The sequence below is a fragment of the Sus scrofa genome, chromosome 7 (genome assembly GCF_000003025.6).
Source record: "Sus scrofa isolate TJ Tabasco breed Duroc chromosome 7, Sscrofa11.1, whole genome shotgun sequence".
Lineage (NCBI taxonomy): Eukaryota > Metazoa > Chordata > Mammalia > Artiodactyla > Suidae > Sus > Sus scrofa.
In genome coordinates this window covers 96,421,796-96,442,371 of record NC_010449.5, presented here as the reverse complement: position 1 = coordinate 96,442,371, position 20,576 = coordinate 96,421,796, and the positions used below count along the sequence as shown (strand labels likewise).

The following is a 20,576-nucleotide window of genomic DNA, read 5'->3' as shown; positions in this document are numbered from 1 at the left end:
AAAAACTATCACTCTATGTAAATGACATGATATTGTATGTAGTAAACTCTTAAGGACTCCACACAAAGCCTACTCAAACTGATACATGAATTCAGCAAAATAGCAGGATACATTATTCAGAAATCGACTGCATTTCTGTATACTAACAACGAAACATTAGAAAAGGAGTATGGCACAAATGAACCTATCTACAAAACAGGAACACTCGCAGACAGAGAGAAGAGACTTGTGGTTGCCAAGGGGGATGGAGGGAGTGGGATGGACTGGGAGTTTGGGGTTAATAGATAATGCTCACTATTACATTTACAATAGATGGGCAGGAGTTCCCATCATGGCGCAGTAGTTAACAAATCCGACTAGGAACCATGAGGTTGCAGGTTCGATCCCTGGCCTTGCCCAGTGGGTTGGGGATCTTGGCATTGCCATGAGCTGTGGTGTAGGTCGCAGATATGACTGGGATCTGGCACTGCTGTGGCTGTGGCGTAGGCCAGTGGCTACAGCTCCAATTAGACCCCTAGCCTGGGAACCTCCATATGCCACAAGAGCAGCGCTAGAAAAGGCAAAAAAGCAAAAAGGCAAAAAAAAAAAAAAAAAAAAAAAAAAAAAAAAAAATTGAATACATGGGCAATAAGGTCTTACTGTACAGCACAGGGAACTGTGTCCAATCTTTTGGGATAGAACACAATGAGGGATGAAATGAGAAAGAGAATGTGTATATATGTATGACTGGGTCAGTCACTATGCTGTACAGCAGAAATTGGCACAACACTGTAAATCAACTACACTTTAGTAAAATAATTTTTTAAAAAAAGAAAGAAATCAGTAACACGTACGTCCTCCTTCTTTTCCTTCTTCTTCTTCCTGGGGTGAGAGTCAGATTCCTGTGAGGGGGCATTGAGCTCGCTGGAGTATTCACGTATTAAAACTTCAATGGCCCCTTTGATCATCTGATCTCTTCTCTTTGTTTCTTCATCTAAGGCTTCTTCATCATCATTAGTGACAGTTTCTGGCCTGGCATTCTTAAAAAAAAAAAAAAAAGGCAAATTCAGGAGAGGGAAGAAGGAAAATCAAGGAAGAAAATCAAAATCATTCGGAAACAAGTTAGTACACAAAACAAGTTTTTTTGCAAAATATCTATTAAATGCAAATTTGGTTTTATTCCTAGCTTCAAAAAAACTAAACATAATTTTACTGTTTTTCCTTAGATAAACTGTATTTTATCATTTTCTTTTCCTTTCTTCCCTTGACAGCTAGTAGTCTGATCCTTAACCAGCTACAGAAAGATTAAACCACAGAACTAGCATATTACACAACACATTTGCAAAGTGTTCATAACTTTTCAGACTGCCTTGCTCAATACCTGCACAAACTAATGATGTTTACTAAATAAATATCATGTGAAAAAAAGCAAAATACAATTTTATGTACCACGATCGCCACTATTTAAAATAAAAAGCATACGTAGGTTAAACAAAAAACACTTGACAGCTATATACAAAAATGCAAGCAGCAGGTAGGTCAGGGCTGAAATGATGGCTGCTTCTTATTCCCCTCTGCTTTCTACAATATGGGAATACCACTTAGAAAACTCATATACTTATCACTAAAAATTTAGCAATCAACTCTAAATACTGCATATCTTTCTCCACATGATTTGTACATGTAATATTATAAAAAATAAAAACAGAGTTCCTTCTGTGGCACAGTGGGTTAAGGATCTGACTGCAGAAGCTCTGGTGGAGGTGAAATTGGTTAAAAAATCAGGTGCTGCTGCAGCTGTACCGTAGGTCTCAGCTGGGGCTCAGATTCGATTCCTGGCCAGGGATCTTACACATGCCAAGGGTGTGGCCATTTAAAAAAAACTTAGTTTCTTCTTCCACTTCAGAAGAAAGCACATTCAGTAATAAAGAAGAGTAAAAGATTTAGCAGTATAAGAGGTTCAAAGGAATCAACTGGATATCTGAGATGTTTATGCAGCCCACCTATTTCTCTCTTCAGAGGAATTAAAGCTTCCCTAGTAAAGCTACTGGTTGGAGAGTTAGAAAATAGCTCTTTATGTTCTCTCTTTGGTACTGACTTCTAAAGTCCAAAATAAGAATTTCTTTGGGAACAAAGCAAATGCTCCTTCTTTTGAGAAAATGTAGATTCAAGCAGGCAAATTTCCAGGCAAAGATGCAAAGATGTTCCTACCTGCAGTAACTGATCTGTCCTCAATTAAGATGTAAAGCAGGAGTTCCCGTCGTGGCGCTGTGGTTAACGAATCCAACTAGGAACCATGAGGTTGCGGGTTCGGTCCCTGCCCTTGCTCAGTGGGTTAACGATCCGGCGTTGCCCTGAGCTGTGGTGTAGGTTGCAGATGCGGCTCAGATCCCGCGTTGCTGTGGCTCTGGCGAAGGCCGGAGACTACAGCTCTGATTTGACCCCTCGCCTGGGAACCTCCATATGCCGCGGGAGCAGCCCGAGAGAAATAGCAAAAAGACCAAAAAAAAAAAAAAAAAAAGAAATGGTAAAAAGACCAAAAAAAAAAAAAGATGTAAAGCAAACAGCTCTTTTCAAAGATCATTTGTACCTCCAACACTTGGCAGAATTCATTCTTGATGTGTGGTTAGTAAGTACTACTTGTGACAATCAAGCAGCTATCTCTATTCCTGTAACACTACTGCTGCAGAAGTTCATGAAAGGATATGGACTAGATCAGCATGGCTACCTCAAGTGAAGTATTTTTACTGAAGGTCAAAAAAGTTGCTTCTACAAAATCTGCAAACTCTAAATAAAAGTTTTTTTTTGTTTGTTTGTTTGTTTTTTGTCTTTTTGCCTTTTCTAGGGCCGCTCCCAAGGCATATGGAGGTTCCCAGGCTAGGGGTCGAATCGGAGCTGTAACCACTGGCCTACGCCAGAGCCACAGCAACGTGGGATCCGAGCCGCATCTGCAACCCACCACAGCTCACGGCAACGCCAGATCCTTAACCCACTGAGCGAGGCCAGGGATTGAACCCACAACCTCATGGTTCCTAGTCAGATTTGTTAACCACTGAGCCACAAGAGGAACTCCTAAATAAAAGTTTTTAATTGAGCTACTACACTAGGCCCATAATTTCTCTTAATACTCCAGGTCAGAAAAAATCTCTCACTCTTTCTAGACAAACTCAAGTTTCCTTTTTAGTAGGAGAACTATACAACTAAATCACATTCTCTCATTTCCCGGAAATCAGGAAAATTCCTGAAATAAGGTAACATAAAAAGTTCTTCAATATCTAATTCTTATATCAGCTACTTTAAGTCACTGTCTTCTACATTTCTCCAACAAGCCAACAATTAAAGAAAAAGAGCAAGTACATATTTCACTTTTTATTCCTGAAAAATTATGACATATTTGCAATCTACTCCACTATATTTATATTTGCTTAAGCTGTTTGAAAATTATTTTATCTGATAGAATTGCTTAACACTTTCATTTTATGATTATTGTATAAAATCAACACTCCAGGAAAACATGCCTTGTTTGTCTTATGACTTCAAGTACCCCTGGGCACCATGCCAAGTGCACCCAGAAGTTATGTCTGTTAATTTTTTTAAACTTTTTCACTTTATCATTAATAACTATTCAGTTTTTATTAGAGGTGGTGTCAATTCCATTCTTGAAAAAAAAAAACATTTAAATTGATTCCTCTTACAAATGGTGATTACAACATAAATCAAAGTCACACAATTGCACACTTCCCTATTTACATATATACACATGATGTGATTCACTTCATGTTCAGAGCATACCATTTGCAAATGCCACAATTTAAACAATTGCATAAGCAGAAAAACAACGAGTCCCAGGGAATTATATAAAAACTCTAAAGATACTGAATCCATGCTTTATTTATGTATTTTTAAATTTTTTTTATTTTTATTTTTATTTTTTTGGCTTTTTAGGCCTGCACCTGAGGCATATGGAGGTTCCCAGGCTAAGGGTCAAATTTGAGCTGCAGCTGCCAGCCTACACTACAGCCACAGCAACTCAGCATCTGAGCCATGTCTGTGACCTATACCACAGCTTGCAGCTGTGTGGGGCCAAGGAATAAACCCACATCCTCATGACACTAGCTGGCTGTAGAAAAAGACAAATAAATATATAAATAAATAAATTTAAAAAATAAAGCAACTGCTGAACCACAGGGACCTCCCATGCTTTATTTTTTTAATTAATTTTATTTATATACTTATTTGTCTTTTTCTAGAGCCGTACCCACGGCATATGAAGGTTCCCAGGCTGGGAGTCTAATCAGAGCTGCAGCTGCTGACCTACGCCACAGCCACAGCAACACCAGATCTGAGCTGCATCTGCGACCTACATCACAGTTCACAGCAATTCTGGATCCTCAACCCACTGAGTGAGGCCAGGGATTGAACCGGCAACCTCATGGTTCCTAGCTGGATTCGTTAACCACTGAGCCACAACAGGAACTCCCCATGCTTTATTTTAAATAAGAATTCAGGAGTTCCCGTCATGGCGCAGTGGTTAACGAATCCGACTAGGAACCATGAGGTTGCGGGTTCGGTCCCTGCCCTTGCTCAGTGGGTTAAGGATCCGGCGTTGCCGTGAACTGTGGTGTAGGTTGCAGAGGCGGCTCAGATCCCACATTGCTGTGGCTCTGGTGTAGGCTGGCGGCTACAGCTCCGATTCGACCCCTAGCCTGGGAACCTCCATATGCCGCAGGAGCGGCCCAAAGAAATAGCAAAAAAAAAAAGACAAAAATAAATAAATAAATAAATAAATAAATAAATAAATAAGAATTCAGGCACTGCAGCAAGAACATCTGAAAAATGTTGTTGCAGTTTTTTTCGTTTTAAGGTTTTAGTGATATGATAGGCAATAGAGCTCATATGAGATAAAATACAATCTCTCTGGAGTGTAAACTGTATTACTTCCTTATAAAGCTAAGTAAAGATAGTAAGATTATCAGGTGAGCAACAGAACTGCAACTGTTAACTCCATTCTTGTTATAGGCCGAGACTTTGTCCTAGGTTCTGTAGAGGTAAACAATGAAAAAAACACAGCCTGTGAATGTACTGCCCTATCTTGTAATCAGAGAATGTGGGATATATGAATGAAACAGGGTACAAGGAGCTGTGAGAGAATAATACAAATAATATATACTACAAAGCAGATTGACATAAAAACCTGCTTTATATGAGAAGAGAGGAAAGGAATTAAAGGTAGGATTGATGAGGGCTACAAGAATCAAGCAACATTTTAATTATAAAGACGGAAGTTCAACAGAGAGCTTGAACGGGTAACAAGGACATCAAAGCACAAAGGAAGTTTGTAAGGATGTATAACTGAAACTTGGAGGGGGACTGATAGAGAAAGCTAGAAAGGTAGTCTAGAGAAAGTGCTGCCTGTCTTGCAAGAAGAATATGGGGAATTCCACCTGTGGTGCAGTGGCTTAAGCCCCTGTGGAGGAATGGGTTCAACCCCCAGCCTTGTGCAGGTTAAAGATCCAGCATTGCTATAGCTGCAGTTCAGATTCGATCCCTGGCCTGGGAACTTCCATATGCCTCAGGTGCAGCCATGGGAAAAAAAAAAAAGAAGAATATGAGTTTTATTTTTATTTTTTGACTGCACCCAAAGCATGTGGAAGTCACTTGGCCAGGAACTGAACTGGCGCCAGTCACAGCAACCTGAGCCAGTGCAGTGACAACACCAGATCCTTCATCCACTGCACCACAAGGGAACTGCCAGAATATGGGCATGATACTCTGAGAAATTCAAAATCATTTAGGATACGTGTGCAGGAAGCTGACATAATCAGACATATGCTTGAGAAATACAGGGCAGCACTGTTAACGGGTAGATGAGAAGAAACTAAATGTAGATAAATCAGGAGTGAGGAAAAAAGCTGTTCCCAAAATAATACTTAAGAATTCAAGGAGTTCCCTTTGTGGCACAGTGGTTAACGAATGTGACTAGGAACCATGAGGTTACAGGTTCGATCCCTGGCCTTGCTCAGTGGGTTATGGATCTGGCGTTGCCGTGAGCTGTGGTGTAGGTTGCGGATGTGGCTCGGATCCCAAGTTGCTATGGCTCTGGCATAGGCACCGTGAGCTGTGGTGTAGGTTGCAGATGTGGCTTGGATCCCAAGTTGCTGTGGCTCTGGCATAGGCAGGTGGCTGCAGCTCTGATTCGACCCCTAGCCTGGGAACCTCCATGTGCCACAGGGGCGGTCCTAGAAAAGGCAAAAAGAAAAAAAAGGAATTCAATTCTGAGACTTCTCCTGGAACAAACAACAGCAGATTAAGGATCTAGCTTTGTCACTGTAGCGGCTCAGGTCACTACTGAGGCAAGAGTTCAATTCCTGGCCCAGAAACTTCCACATGCCAAGGGGGAAAAAAAAATACCCTCAACCTTGTATTTGTAAGAGAAAAACAAATTCATGTCTTTCAATTAAAACTACATTCATCCAGAAGTTCTCTTATGGCATGAGTTAAGGATCTGGCATTGACAGTGCAGCAGCTTGCTTCGCTGGTCAGGGAACTTCCGCATGGCGCAGGAAGGGCCAGGAAAGAAAAAAAGGGGGGGGGGCCACAAAAATCCCTACATTTATCCATGGACAGAAAAATGCCTAGAAGAATATGCAACACAAAAGTCTACAGTGGTTACTAACGATAACAAAATTATGGGTGGTACCGAATGTCTTCTTTATGGGTTACTCATTTTTTTTTTTTTTTTTTTTTTGTCTTTTTGCCATTTCTTGGGCAGCTCCCTCAGCATATGGAAGTTCCCAGGCTAGGGGTCCAATAGGAGCTGTAGCCGCCGGCCTACGCCAGAGCCACAGCAACGCGGGATCTGAGCCATGTCTGAGAACTACATCATAGCTCACGGCAACGCCAGATCCATAACCCACTGAGCAAGGCCAGGGATCAAACCCACAACCTCATGGTTCCTAGTCGGGTTCGTTAATCACTGAGCCACGACGAGAACTCCTGGGTTACTCATTTTTAAGATTTTTAAATGATGTTTTTGTAAAGGAGGAATGGGCAGAACCAAGAAAGCTATTTATATTTGAAAAATGATGAAAAACCTGAAGAGAGCAAAAAACGCTGTTTTGGTTTTTTTTTAGAGACAGAAATGTAATAATGAATCTATTTGGGATCCACTCAGCTTGAGGTGCCAAAAAGAACTAAGAAGGGAAAATAAGGCAATAAGGCAATATACACTCAAGGTTTTAGCTATTTTTGGCTTTGCTGAGAAAGAGTAATGTATACAACACAACATACAAAAATTTCCTTTACTTTAGCTTCACTTAACATAGCCACCATCTGTTGAAACCAGTAAGATTGACTTTCATTGATTTTAGAACTTGTATACTTTAAAAAAGAGGGGAACTCATAAAAATTTTGTAGGTTGAAATGTATTTTGTACTTACTTACAAAGCTGCCTTAATGAATTAGCTCTGTTTGGAATAGTCTGTACCAGTGTTTTCTCTGGCAAGATAACCTGGACCAGCCTCCCTTACTACCTTCATTCCCAACCTGGAACAAGCAAACCAACAGTCACCCACCCACTTTGGGTAGATAAAAGACTTAAAACAACTATAAACTATAAAAACGCCCTCTTGATGACCTTTCAAAGCCCCGTATTTGATTCGTTTATAATGAGAAGTATTTACACTGAAAGAGCACGGTTGGCCTAGAGAAGATAACACTATAGAAAACATACCCCATTAGAAGCTTTTTTCTTTGCTTTCCATTCATCCAGTTGTGCCTTTGTCTTTGCATCAACTTTAACAAGTAGCTTCTTCTCTCCAATCTGCAGGTCATGCAATAACCTGAGTGCACGGAGGGTAGATTCAGGCTCCTTATACTCACAGAATCCAAAGGCTAGCAAAGGATGTAAAGAATTAGTGAAATATCAATACAATTATGAAAGATAAAAAATATTTATGGAAAACTGAAATCATTAGAAATCAAACATTATTTATGTCACTACTCCTCCCTTCCTCCAACTACCTCTGATGCGGATTTCACTTCTAGCATCCTCCAACAACCAAAAGAAAAGAGAAAACAAAAACAGGAGAAAGGAAGAAAAAGTCTCACCAGGCAAACTATTACTTATTAGAAGTACTGATGAAATACTTAGCAGAATTAGCAAATTTCATGATTGATTCTGTTAATAATTTCATTAATTCATCCCATCCCAGACTTTCTAACTGCTACAGATAAGTGAAAACAGGGTGAATGAAACTAAATACAGCACTTTTCAATTCTGCGATATTAAGATACAAAATTACTGATCTTTTAGTCTAGTTATAAGCAGAATTTTTCATATCTGTTTCATTCTAATAACTAGTCTCCCTATTTTTACTATGGCTTTAAGTTAAACAGATATTAAAACAAAATTAAGGAGTAATCTAAACTTTGAAAATAAAATTAAACAAATGAGTCCAAATACATATAGTTAGTGACATAACTAAATATTCTGAGTGATACTGACTGATGATTGTCTTTTTAGGGCCGCAGCACCCGTGATATATGGAAGTTCCCAGACCTGGGGTTGAATCGGAGCTGCAGCTGACAGTCTACATCACAGCCACAGCAACTCGGATCCAAGCCTCATTTTCCACCTACACCACAGCTCATGGCAACGCTGGATCCTTAACCCACTGATCAAGGCCAGGAAACAAACCCGCATCCTCATGGATATTAGGTGGGTTCGTTACCACTAAGCCACAACAGCAACTCCCTTCAGTGATTTTGAAACTTTGACCAAATATTTTTGGTGTGCTACATCCTAAATACAAAAAGACCTGTCAATAAAAAAGTAAAGTTCAATAATCATATCATTGCTGATAATACTGGTGCTATTGGTCTGAAATCGTGTTTGTGAAGTATGAGATAAGCAAGCCAATAATTATTCACGACCCTTCATCCCCAGTGTCAAAGCTGAGAATTCTGCATGCGGAAGAAAAGAAATAAGGATAGATGACAAAAATGGAGTTTCCGTGTTGTGGCTCAGTGGTTATGAACCCGACTAGTATCCATGAGGATGCTGGTTCGATCCCTAGATCCAGCATTGCTATGAGCTACGGTGTAGGTGACCTGTGGTGTAGGTTGCAACTTGGCTTGAATCTGGCATTGCTGTGGCTGCGGCACAGGCTGGCAGCTACGGCTCTGATTCCACCACAGCCTGGGAACTTCCACATGACGAGTGTGGATGTGGCCCTAAAAGAAAAAAAAAAAAAAAAAAAAAAAAGACATATGACAAAAAAGATTAAAAACTTTTAGTCCTGATTTTGAATCAATTAATGTGCACTGATATGAGGACACCTAATACCCAGATTGTGATTTTTGAAAACAACTTCCCAAAGAGTCAGAGCTAGGAGTTCCCGTTGTGGCGCAGTAGAAACGAATCCAACTAGGAACCGGGTTCAGTCCCTGGGTCGCTCAATGCATTAAGGATGCGGCGTTGCCATGAGCTGTTGGTGTAGGTCACAGATGTGGCTCAGATCTGGGGTTGCTGTGGCTCTGGTGTAGGCCAGCAGCTACAGCTCTGATTAAACCCCTTAGCCTGGGAACCTCCATTTGCCGTGGGTGCGGCCCTAAAAAGACACACAAAAAAAGAGCCAGAGCTATTCGAGAAATGGCTGATTCCAAGTCTGGGGCAGAAAAACTACCAGCTGAGCTGTGAATACCCTGTCATTGCGGAAGCTATCAAAGACATTTAGGAGTGGGTCAAAATCACTGAAGATTCAATTTCCAGACGCAACTGAAGACAACTTAAGCTTCACTAGTTATAAAGATAATCCATATTAAATATAACAACAACAACCAACTGAAAATGCTCTTAACTCACAAGTTCAAAATGGCTCTTAAAAAAGTCACTGCAAGAGAATGCTGAAAATACAAGCTCATTCTTCTGAAAAAAGAACCAAAGTATTATTCCTATTTTTCTTACATAAATTATACCTCTAAGTAACCAAATAGTATATGAAGGAGGAAGTGTATCCATATAGATATATTCTACTAACAAGATTTTTCTTCAATGAAGGAATGATAGAACTCTTCCAAATAGACTCTTATATTTTGCAACCTCCCAATGAATGCATCAACATAGGCACTGCCAATCAACAGCTACTAACCATTAAAACAAAAAGTACCAACCCAATTATGATTTCTAATGGAAGAACACTACCTTTAGAAAATGCTAATTTTTTTAACATATAAACAGCATCAACAAAAATAACACAAACTCAAAAGATACAACTACCACCCAGTTTACATTTCAAAACAGAGGAAAAGAATGCATGACATATAATCTACTAGAACGGCAATCGGCAAACCCAGACTGAGGAAGCACTATGGACAGATGACCCAGTTCCTGAAGCAAATAATTGTAAGGGAAAAAAGAAAGAAGAGCTTGGAGTTCCTGTCGTGGTGCAGCAGAAATAAATCTGACAAGGAACCAAGAGGTTGTGGGTTCGATCCCTGTCCTCGCTCAGTGGGTTAAGGATCTAGCATTGCTGTGAGCTGTAATGTAGGTCACAGATGTGGCTCAGATCTGGCATTGCTGTGGCTGTGCTGCAGGCCGGCAGCTGCAGCTCTGATTTGACCCGTAGCCTGGGATCCTCCATATGCCACAGGTGTGGCCCTTAAAAAAAAAAAAAAAGAAAAACTTAAAACATTAAGTGAATCTTAATATAGCAACCACTATTGATGCACAGACTTTATATGAATTCTAAATCAAAAAAATATTTAAAAATTGAAATTTGAGATATTTGACTGGATGCCAACTGAACGCTGGATATCCAAACACTGACTTGATAATTAAGAGAAGTTATATTTTTCTAGATCTTTTTTTTTTTTGGCTATCTGACGGCCACACCCGCAGCATATGGAGGTTCCCAGGCTAGGGGTCCAATCAGAGCTATAGCCTCTGGCCTACACCACAGCCACAACAATGCGGGATCTGAGCTGCATCTGCGAACTACACCACAGCTCACGCCAAGGCTGGATCCTTAACCCACTGATGGAGGTGAAGGATCAAACCCTTGTCTCGTGGGTACTAGTCAGGTTTGTTAACCGCCAAGCCATGAAGGGAACTTCTTTCTAAGTCTTAAAATAGTACTTTAGATATGTTTTCTTAGTCATTCTTTTTTTTTTGTCTTTTTTTTAGGGCCACACCCATAGCATATGGAGGTTCCTAGGCTAGGGGTGAATAGGAGCTGTAGCTGCTGACCTACACTGCAGCAACAGCAGCGCTGGATCCTTAATCCACTGATCAAGGCCAGAGATCGAACCCGTAACCTCATGGTTTCTGGTTGGATTCGTCTCCCCTGCGCCATGATGGGAACTCCTAGATATGTTTTCTTAAAGAGACCTTATCTTTTAAAGACATACTAAATATCTATAGACAAAATAATCTGGTGTCAGGATTACTCAAAAATAATAGAAGAATAAAATGGTTCAGGTACAGGTTAAGCAAAACTGGCCATGAGTTAATAAATGTTAAAAAGCTAGGTGGTGAGTACGAGAGTTAATCATACTAGTCTGCTAATTTTCTATATGAATTTTTCCATAACAAAAGTGTTTAAAGATTGTATATCACAATTTCCCACTGCGGTGCAATAGGTTAAGGATCTGGCATTGCTGTAGCTGCACTTAAGATTCAGTCCTTGGCCTGGGAACTTCCACATGCCAAAAATGTAGCTGAAAAAGGGGTGGGGGGGGCGCATCTATATCAAACAGGTATTTCCACCAAGTATGAAAAGAATAGTTTATTTTTAAGACTAACAGGGATCTCATCATCTCTTCTACTTTCTTCTTAAGTCCTAATTGTTCCGTCTTGATCGTATACTGCTCTGAGACAAAAAGGACTTTTTAAAAAGTAATCTTACAAGAAACCAATTAATCTGAAAATCGTTTTCCTTTCCTATCTCCTTCCAGTTACACTTTCCCCCCCTTTTTGGTCATTTTTAGGGCTGCACTTGTGGCATACCGAGGTTCCCAGGTTAGGAGCTGAATTGGAGCTGTAGTCCCAGGCCTATGCCACAGCCACGCCAGAACCGAGCCACGTCTGCAGCCTACACCACAGCTCATGGTAACGCAGGATCCTTAACCCACTGAGCGAGGCCAGGGATTGAACATGCGTCCTCATGGATGCTAGTCAGATCTGTTTCTGCTGAGCCACGATGGAAACTCCTATCTTTTTTCACTTTTTAATTTGAACTTTCAGCCAACATCTTCCCATTGGCTTTTTTTTTTTCTTTTTCTAGGGTTGCATTCACGGCACATAGAGGTTCCCAGGCTAGGGGTCAAATAGGAGCTGAAGCTCCCAGCCCACACCAGAGCCACAGCAATGCCAGATCCGAGTGCCGTCTGCGACCTACACCACAGCTCACATCAACACTGGATCCTTAACCCACTGAGCGAGGCCAGGGATCGACGCCGCAACATCATGGTTCCTAGTTGGATTTGTTAACCACCAAGCCACGACGGGAACTCCCCAATGGCTTTTAATACTAGTCTAATAAGCGTGAAGTCAGAGTGCTAGTAGAACTCTTCTATGGCTAAGGACAACGGGTATAAATGTGAACGCAATTTATGCAAACAGCTTAAGATGATCTCAATTAACAAGGAAAAAATTACCTACCTTGAAGTTTTCCAGATGCACCTTGTACTCTCTTCCAGCTCAAAACCAATCCACATTTCTTTAAAAGAAAACAAAAAGATCCTTACTACTTAGGCTAACTTATAATGCAAATAAGAGCACAATTACAGTCCCACAGGAAAGTAGAAGAAAAAAAGATCTTGTGGACAACTAAATGTCTTAAAATTCTTGCAATTCCCACAAACCTATTATAGGTATATAGCAAATTATTTGATTTTGTAAACAAATATTTATTCATCATTTATTTCACATTTGAACACTGGTTAAATAACTAGTTCCTTATCAAATAACTGTAACAAATCATTTTAAAGAAAAACAAATTCTTACTGATTCTGATTTACAGAAAAAAAAGCAATTGTTTTGTTTGCTTTGAAAACAAAAACAAAACAAGCAAACAAAAAGAACAAGGAACTGTTCTTTAATAAAGAAGCTGTTTAGGAGATCCTGTTGTGGGGCTCAACAGGTTAAAAATCCAACACAGAGTCCGTAAGAATGCTGGTTCAATCCCTGGTCTCACTGAGTGGGTTAAGGGTCTGGCACTGCTATGGCTTTGACACAGGGTGGCAGCTCCAGCTCCGATTCGACCCCTGGCCCTGGCCCGGGAACTTCGATATGCCGCAGGTGTGACTTTAAAAAGAGAAAAAAGAAGAAGTTGTCTTGGAGTTCCCCTCATGGCTCAGTGGTAACAAACCCAACTAGCATCCATGAGGACACAAGTTAGATCTCTGGCCCCGCTCAGCGTGTTAAGGTTTCAGCCTTGCCATAAGCTGTGGTATAGGCCAGCAGCTGTAGCTCTGATTCAGCCTCTACCTCGGGAATTTCCAAATGCCACAGGCTCGGCCTTAAATGGACAAAAGATAAGAGAAAAAAAAAAATGGAGTTCCCATTGTGGCTCAGCAGATTAAGAATCCGACTAGTATCCATGAGGACGTGGGTTCAATCTCTGGCCTCGCTCAGTGGGTTAAAGGATCCAGAGTTGCCGCGAGCTGAACTGTAGGTCACAGACGCAGCTCAGACCTGGTATGGCTGTAGTGCAGGCTGGCAGCTGCAGCTCCAATTTGACTCCAAGCCTGGGAACCTCCATGTGCCATGGGTGTGGCCCTAAATAGACCAAAAAAGACAAAAAAAAAAAAAAAATTTGAGTGTCGTGTATATGTGGAGAGATAGAAAAAGTAAATGTAGCAAAATTTGTTATAAGGGTGTTCACTACTCTAGTCATGTAATTTTTTTACAAGATTGAAATTTAAAAAAGAAAAAAGATTACCCATCACATTTTTCACAGAACTGGAACAATACAAAAATTTGCATGGAATCATAAAAGACCCAGAATTCCCAAAGCAATCCTGAGGGGAAAAAAAACAAGCAGGAGGCACAACTCTCCCAGACTTCAGACAATATTACACAGCTACAGTAATAGAGACAGTGTGGTACTGATACAAAAACAGTCACAGAGACCAATGGAACAAAATAGAGAACCCAGAAATAAACCCAGACACCTAAGGTCAATTAATCTTTGACAAAGGAGGCAAGAATGTAAAATGAGAAAAAAACAGGGAGTTCCCGTCGTGGCGCAGTGGTTAACGAATCCGACTAGGAACCATGAGGTTGCAGGTTTGGTCCTTGCCCTTGCTCAGTGGGTTAAGGATCCAGCGTTGCCGTGAGCTGTGGTGTAGGTTGCAGACGCGGCTCGGATCCCACGTTGCTGTGGCTCTGGCGTAGGCCGGTGGCTACAGCTCCAATTAGACCCCTAGCCTGGGAACCTCCCATATGCCGCGAGAGCGGCCCAAGAAATGGCAAAAAAAAAAAAGACAAAAAAAAAAGAAAAAAACAGTCTCTTCAGCAAGTGGTGCTGGGAAAACTGGACAGCTCCATGTAAATCAGTAAGACTAGAACACACACTGACACCATGCACAAAAATAAACTCAAAATGGCTTAAAGACTTTTAAATATAAGACAAGCACCATAAATCTAGAAGAGAACATGGGCAAAACATTCTCTGACATCAATCAAACCATGTTTTCTTAGGTCAGTCTCCCAAAGCAATTGAAATTAAAACAAAAATAAACCATTGGGACCAAACTTAAAAGGTTTTGCACAGCAAAGGAAACCATAACCAAAAAAAGACAACCTACAGAATGGGAGAAAATAGTTTCAAATGATGCAACCAACAACAGCGTAATCTCCAAAATACACAAACAACTCTTACAGCTCAACAGCAAAAAAACAATTGAAAAATGGGCGGAAGAAGTTCCCATCGTGGCTAAGCAATTAACGAACGTGACTAGCATCCATGAGGACAAGGGTTCGATCCCTGGCCTTGCTCAGTGGGTTAAGAATCCAGCGTTGCCGGGAGCTGTGGAGTAGGTCACAGACATGGCTCGGATCCCAGCTTTGAATGGACCCCTACGCTGGGAACCTCCATATGCCGTGGGTGAGACCCTAAAAAGACCAAAAAAAAAGAAAAATAGGCAGAAGACCTGAACAGACATTTCTCCAAAGATATATGGAGGGCCACAGGCACATGAAAAAATGCTCAACATCACTAATTATTAGAGAAACTCTAATCAAAACTACCATGAGGTACCACTTCACACCATTCAGAATGGCCGTCATTAAATTAGTAAGTCTACAAATAACAAATGCTCGAGAAGGTGTGCAGAAAAAGAACCCTCCTACACTACTGGTGGGGATGTAAACTGGTACAACCACCATGGAAAGCAGTATGAAGATATTTCAGAAAACTAACCACAGAAGTAACATACGATCCAGCAATCCCACTCCCAGGCATGTTTACACAAAGAACTTTCACCAAAAAAGAAACATGCATTCCTATGTTCATTGCAGCACTATTCGCAATAGCCAAGACATGGAAACAACCTAAACGAATGGATTAAAGAAAATGTGGTACATATACGCAATGGAATACTACTCAACCATAAAAAAAAAAAAAAAGGACAAAACAGGAGTTAATGTGGCTCAGTGCAAAACGAATCGAATCTGACTAGTATCCACAAGGACACAGGTTAGACCCCTGGCCTCGCTCAGTGGGTTAAAGATCTGGCACTGCCATGAGCTGTGGTGTAGGTCAGCAGCTACAATTCAAACGCTAGCCTGGGAATCTCCATACGCCATGGGTATGGCCCTAAAAAGACAAAAAAAAGAACAATGCATTTGCAGCAACATGATGGAACTAGAGTCTCTCACACTAAGTCAAAAAGAGAAAGACAAATACTACATGATATCACCTATATCTAGAATCTAATAATACGGCACAAATGAGCCTATCTACAGAAAAGAAACGAACTCATGCACATATGGAGACCAGACTTGTGGCTGCCGAGGGGGAGGGAGTGAGATGGACTGGGACTTTGGGATTAATAGATGCAAACTATCGAATTTTGAGTGGATAAGCAATGACATCCTGCTGTATAGCACAGAGATCTATATCTAATCACTTGTGATGGAACGTGATGGAGGAAAATGTGAAAAAAAGAATGTGTGTATATATAGATATATGTATGTATGACCGGGTCACTTTGCTGTACAGCAGAAATTGGCAGAGCATGGTAAACCAACTATAAAAATTTAAAAATTAAAATAAAAAGGAGAAAATTATTAGAAAAATTTTGAATGAAAAATAAACAGCTTAACTTACAGCAAGGAGTTGTCTTATAAGCATATCTGAGGCTTTCTCTGAAATATTGCCAACAAAAACTGTAGTGGTAGGACCACAGTTTTCATCATTTTCTTTAGTCTTTAAGCCTGGATGATCCTTTCGTGCTCCCAAATGCTTTCCAACCATGGACACAGTAGGTACTAAGACCTAAAGTTAATAAAGGCAATAAGATATGAATTTATAAATAAATTTGCTATCATATTTAATGTAACAGGGTAAAAACATCAATTTTAAATTATTAAACATATAGCATATTATTATAGGTTCTACATACTTAATATAAAGCTGTGAAACACATTTTTTCATTAATGCAAATATGCATGACAAATAAAATTCCACTATTAGATTACCTTTCTTTTAAACAACTTGGAGAAGTGAATAAAAATAACTTGGACAGAAATTTTTTTCATGTTTAAGACAAAATTTTTAAATGTTTAAGGTATCAAAATTCACTTCAATTATTAAATATATCCAGAAGTTTCTTCACAACTTTACTCTTTACTAGTTGAAAAAGGAAATCTCAATTATTCCTGCCAATCTCCCTCAGAATATTCAAATAACTCCCATAGCATCCCCACACTCAAAGTTTACTTTTCTCAGTTACTTGTTTCTATCTTAGTGTTGTCCCTTTATAAGGTTCAACTTTCCACAAGAATATCATCTTTGTATCTGGAACTGAATTTAGCAAAATACCCATATGAGGCACTGAAGTAGTCAACTGAAGGAGCCACTCCAAACCCCAAGCCCTGCCTTTTCCTAGGCTGAAAAGGCAAGAGGGAAGAGTACCTGTCATGTGGAGGTTTCCCAATGAACATCCAATCTAAGAAAAGCTGGACTTCTTGGTATGCCTCACAGAAAGTTCCTATTTACTCATGTAGTTCCCATCTCAAAACTCACAATTTTAAAGTATTAAATATAGAGAAAAATACAAAAATAGTTTCAAGTAATGAGACCTATTCTCTCTCAGAGTGGAAATTATAAATGAAGCTTGATATTCTACTAATTAACTCAAAGAAAATTCTGGCTAAATAAACCTTTTAAGAGGGTTAATGTTTATTCATGTGTTATGGTATACTAGTATTCCTAATTATGATGCCTACTAAAGTATACAGAAGCTTTTATGAATATGGAGAATTAAAATTCAAGACATAAGACTGACTATGAGGTTCCCGTCATGGCTAAGTGGTAATGAGCCTGACTAGTATCCAAGCGGTTCTTTCCCTGGCCTTCTCAGCAACTTAAAGATCCAGCATTGCTGTGAGCTGTGGCGTTGGTCGCAGACGCAGCTTTTGCATCCCATGTTGCGTGGCTGTGGCACAGGCCAGCAGCTACAGCTCCAACAGCTCCAACTTGACCCCTAACCTGCGAACTTCCATATGCCATGGGGACGGCCTTTAAAAAAAAAAAAAAAAAAGGACATAGGACAGAATAATAAAACACTTCAATAGAGTGAAGGCTTCAATAAAACTTTGTAAAGTTTGAAGGTATCATGCTAAGGACAGAAAAAAAAAAGTCTGGTAGAAGCTAAAAATTAGGGTGGGGGGAGCAAAGAGTAGAAATATACTCAATTTTCATTTCAAAATTTAAATTCTGCTAAATCATTTCTACTTTTTTTTCTTTTTAAGAGATCACATTGGGAGTTCCCTTGTCATGGCTCAGCAGTAACGAACCCAACTAGGATCCATGAGGATCCAGGGTTCAATCCCCGGCCTCAATCAGTGGGTTAAGGATCTGGTGTTGGCAAGAGCTGTGGTATAGGTCGGCAGCTGCAACTCCAATTTGACCCCTAGCCTGGGAAATTCCATATGCTGCAGGTGCAGCCCTAAAAAGGAAATAAAAAAAAAAAAGAGCAAGAGAGCGATAGAGAAATATCACATCACTTTTCCTATCCCCCAGGATCAAGACAAGATGAGAGGATGGTGAAATAGCCAATGCCTAAATGTGCAAATAACAAGTATATGAACAGTTTAGAGAGTAAGTGGGAAATCACAAATCTATTTATTTAAGGAGCGTATTTAGGGGCACCAGCATGTATGCACTTGAGTGAAAATGCTCATTCAAATAAGCAGTATGATATACATGGATGCTCTTACTCTTTTCCTTTCATTCTTTTAAACATTTAAAATAATTCCTATGCATTAAGCTGTTTATATTTAAAAGCAGCATCAATCTTAATTCCTTAAAGTTATACTTACAGTTGGAGCAGGTGCCATAATGCTCATTGGTACAGGAATCATTGGGGTCCCTATGAAAAAAAGCATAATGAATCTTAAGATTATAATATATACAATTATATATGATATATACAATAACTTTATATCAACTATATACCATACAAATAAGTATCCTTATAGTTCTTTTAAGGGGAAATGCAGGACTAATGGAAAATGAGATACAGATGGATGCTTCATTTTCACAAGCAACACAGCATCAGGTTGGTCTACATAAACTTACAAACAGGGGTTCCCATCATGGCACAGTCTAAACAAATCTGACTAGGAACCATGAGGTTGCAGGTTCAATCCCTGGCCTCGCTCTGTGGGTTAAGGATTCGGTGCTGCCATAAGCTGTGGTGTAGGTCGCAGGCACAGCTAGGATATGGCGTTGCTGTGGCTGTTGTAGGCCGGCAGCTATAGCTCCCATTAGACCCCTAGCCTGGGAACCTCCATATGCTGTGGTTCGGCCCTATAAAGCAAAAGACTTACAAACAAAAACCTATTCTAAAAGCAAAGACTACCTATAACCTGCTTTTGCCTTAAGGAGTATAAAATTCTGGATGGTCATCAATTCATGTTCATCCAGTTCAGTACATCCTCAAAACCAGAAACTTCCACAAGTACAAATTTACTTATGGTGAACGATGGTATTAATAAGTCCTTTAAAAGTAAAAATAAATTCTTGGAGTTCCCACTGTGGCACAGTGGTTAACGCATCTGACTAGGAACCATGAGGCCTCACTTAGTGGGTTTAGCTGTGATGTAGGTTGCAGACGTGGCTCAGATCCCTCATTGCTGTGGCTCTGGTGTAGGCCAGTGGCTATAGCTCTGACTAGACCCCTAGCCTGGGAACCTCCATATGCCGTGGAAGTGGCCCTAGAAAAGGCAAAAAGACAAAAAAAAAAAAAAAAAAAAAATTCTTTAGAGTTAAAAAACAAAAGGATGAGACAAGGAATTACTCTGGAAACCTAGGAAGAATCTCATTATTCCTGGTTATTTAATAAAAGCAAAATTCACGAAAAAAGATCTGTAATCTCAGTCACTGTCAAAGAGAAAAACTCCAAAGCAAGCATCTACTTGTCCTGAGGGTTTAACAGCTACCGACAGGCTATCATTATTGATATCTTAGTAGAATCTGCATTTTGTTTTCAACTACACTGTTTACTAATCAATAGCTGCTATACTGAGTGAGAGTCCTTGGGTACGTAACTAATGAAGAAATCTTACCACTTGAGTTTTTAAAAAAAGGTTGCAATGAAGGCGAAAATCCCTGAAAGATGTTTACTTTTTAAAAACAAATTTTTAAATGTTCTAAATATATCTCAAGAAGTTCTTTTTTTTTTTTTTTTTTTTTTTTTTGTCTTTTCTAGGGCCGCTCCCACGGCATATGAAGGTTCCCAGGCTAGGGGTCTAATTGGAGCTGTAGCTGCCGGCCTACACCACAGCTCATGGCAACGCTGGATCCTGCAACCTCATGGTTCCTAGTCGGATTTGTTAACCACTGAGCCACGATGACAACTCCCTCAGGAAGTTCTAAAGTCCCTCTTCAAGGAGAGGGAGTGGGGTGGATTGGGAGCTTGGGGTTAATAGATGCAAGCTACTGCCTTTGCAATGGATTAGCAATGAGATCCTGCTGTGTAGCACTGGGAACTATGTCTAGTCACTGATGATGGAGCATGATAATGTGAGGAAAAAGAATGTACACATGTATGTGTAACTGGGTCACCATGCTGTACAGTAGAAAAAAATTGTACTGGGGAAATAACAATAAAAAAAAATAAAAATAAATCAACTGGAAAAAAATCACTCTTCAGTTCAAATTTAGCATTAATTTAATTTTCCATCAAGACTGGTAATAAAGGAGTTCCCATCGTGGTGCAGTGGTTAACGAATCCGACTAGGAACCATAAGGTTGCAGGTTCGATCCATGCCCTTGCTCAGTGGGTTAATGATCCGGCATTGCTGTGAGCTGTGGTGTAGGTCGCAGATGCGGCTGGGATCCTGCGTTGCTGTGGCTCTGGCGTAG

General features: G+C 40.1%; 1 protein-coding gene across 2 annotated transcripts in view; it reads right to left on the bottom strand.

The window, feature by feature from the left end:
- RBM25 (RNA binding motif protein 25) overlaps window positions 1-20,576 on the bottom strand; it is a 61,523-nt gene that overhangs the window by 25,801 nt on the left and 15,146 nt on the right. For both annotated transcript variants that reach the window (XM_005666339.3, NM_001243829.1), the window contains 5 exon segments: window positions 18,530-18,579; window positions 16,314-16,481; window positions 12,641-12,698; window positions 7,712-7,872; window positions 834-1,019 (listed from right to left, as the gene is read on the bottom strand). In XM_005666339.3, the coding sequence (XP_005666396.1) occupies window positions 834-1,019; window positions 7,712-7,872; window positions 12,641-12,698; window positions 16,314-16,481; window positions 18,530-18,579 (623 nt within the window).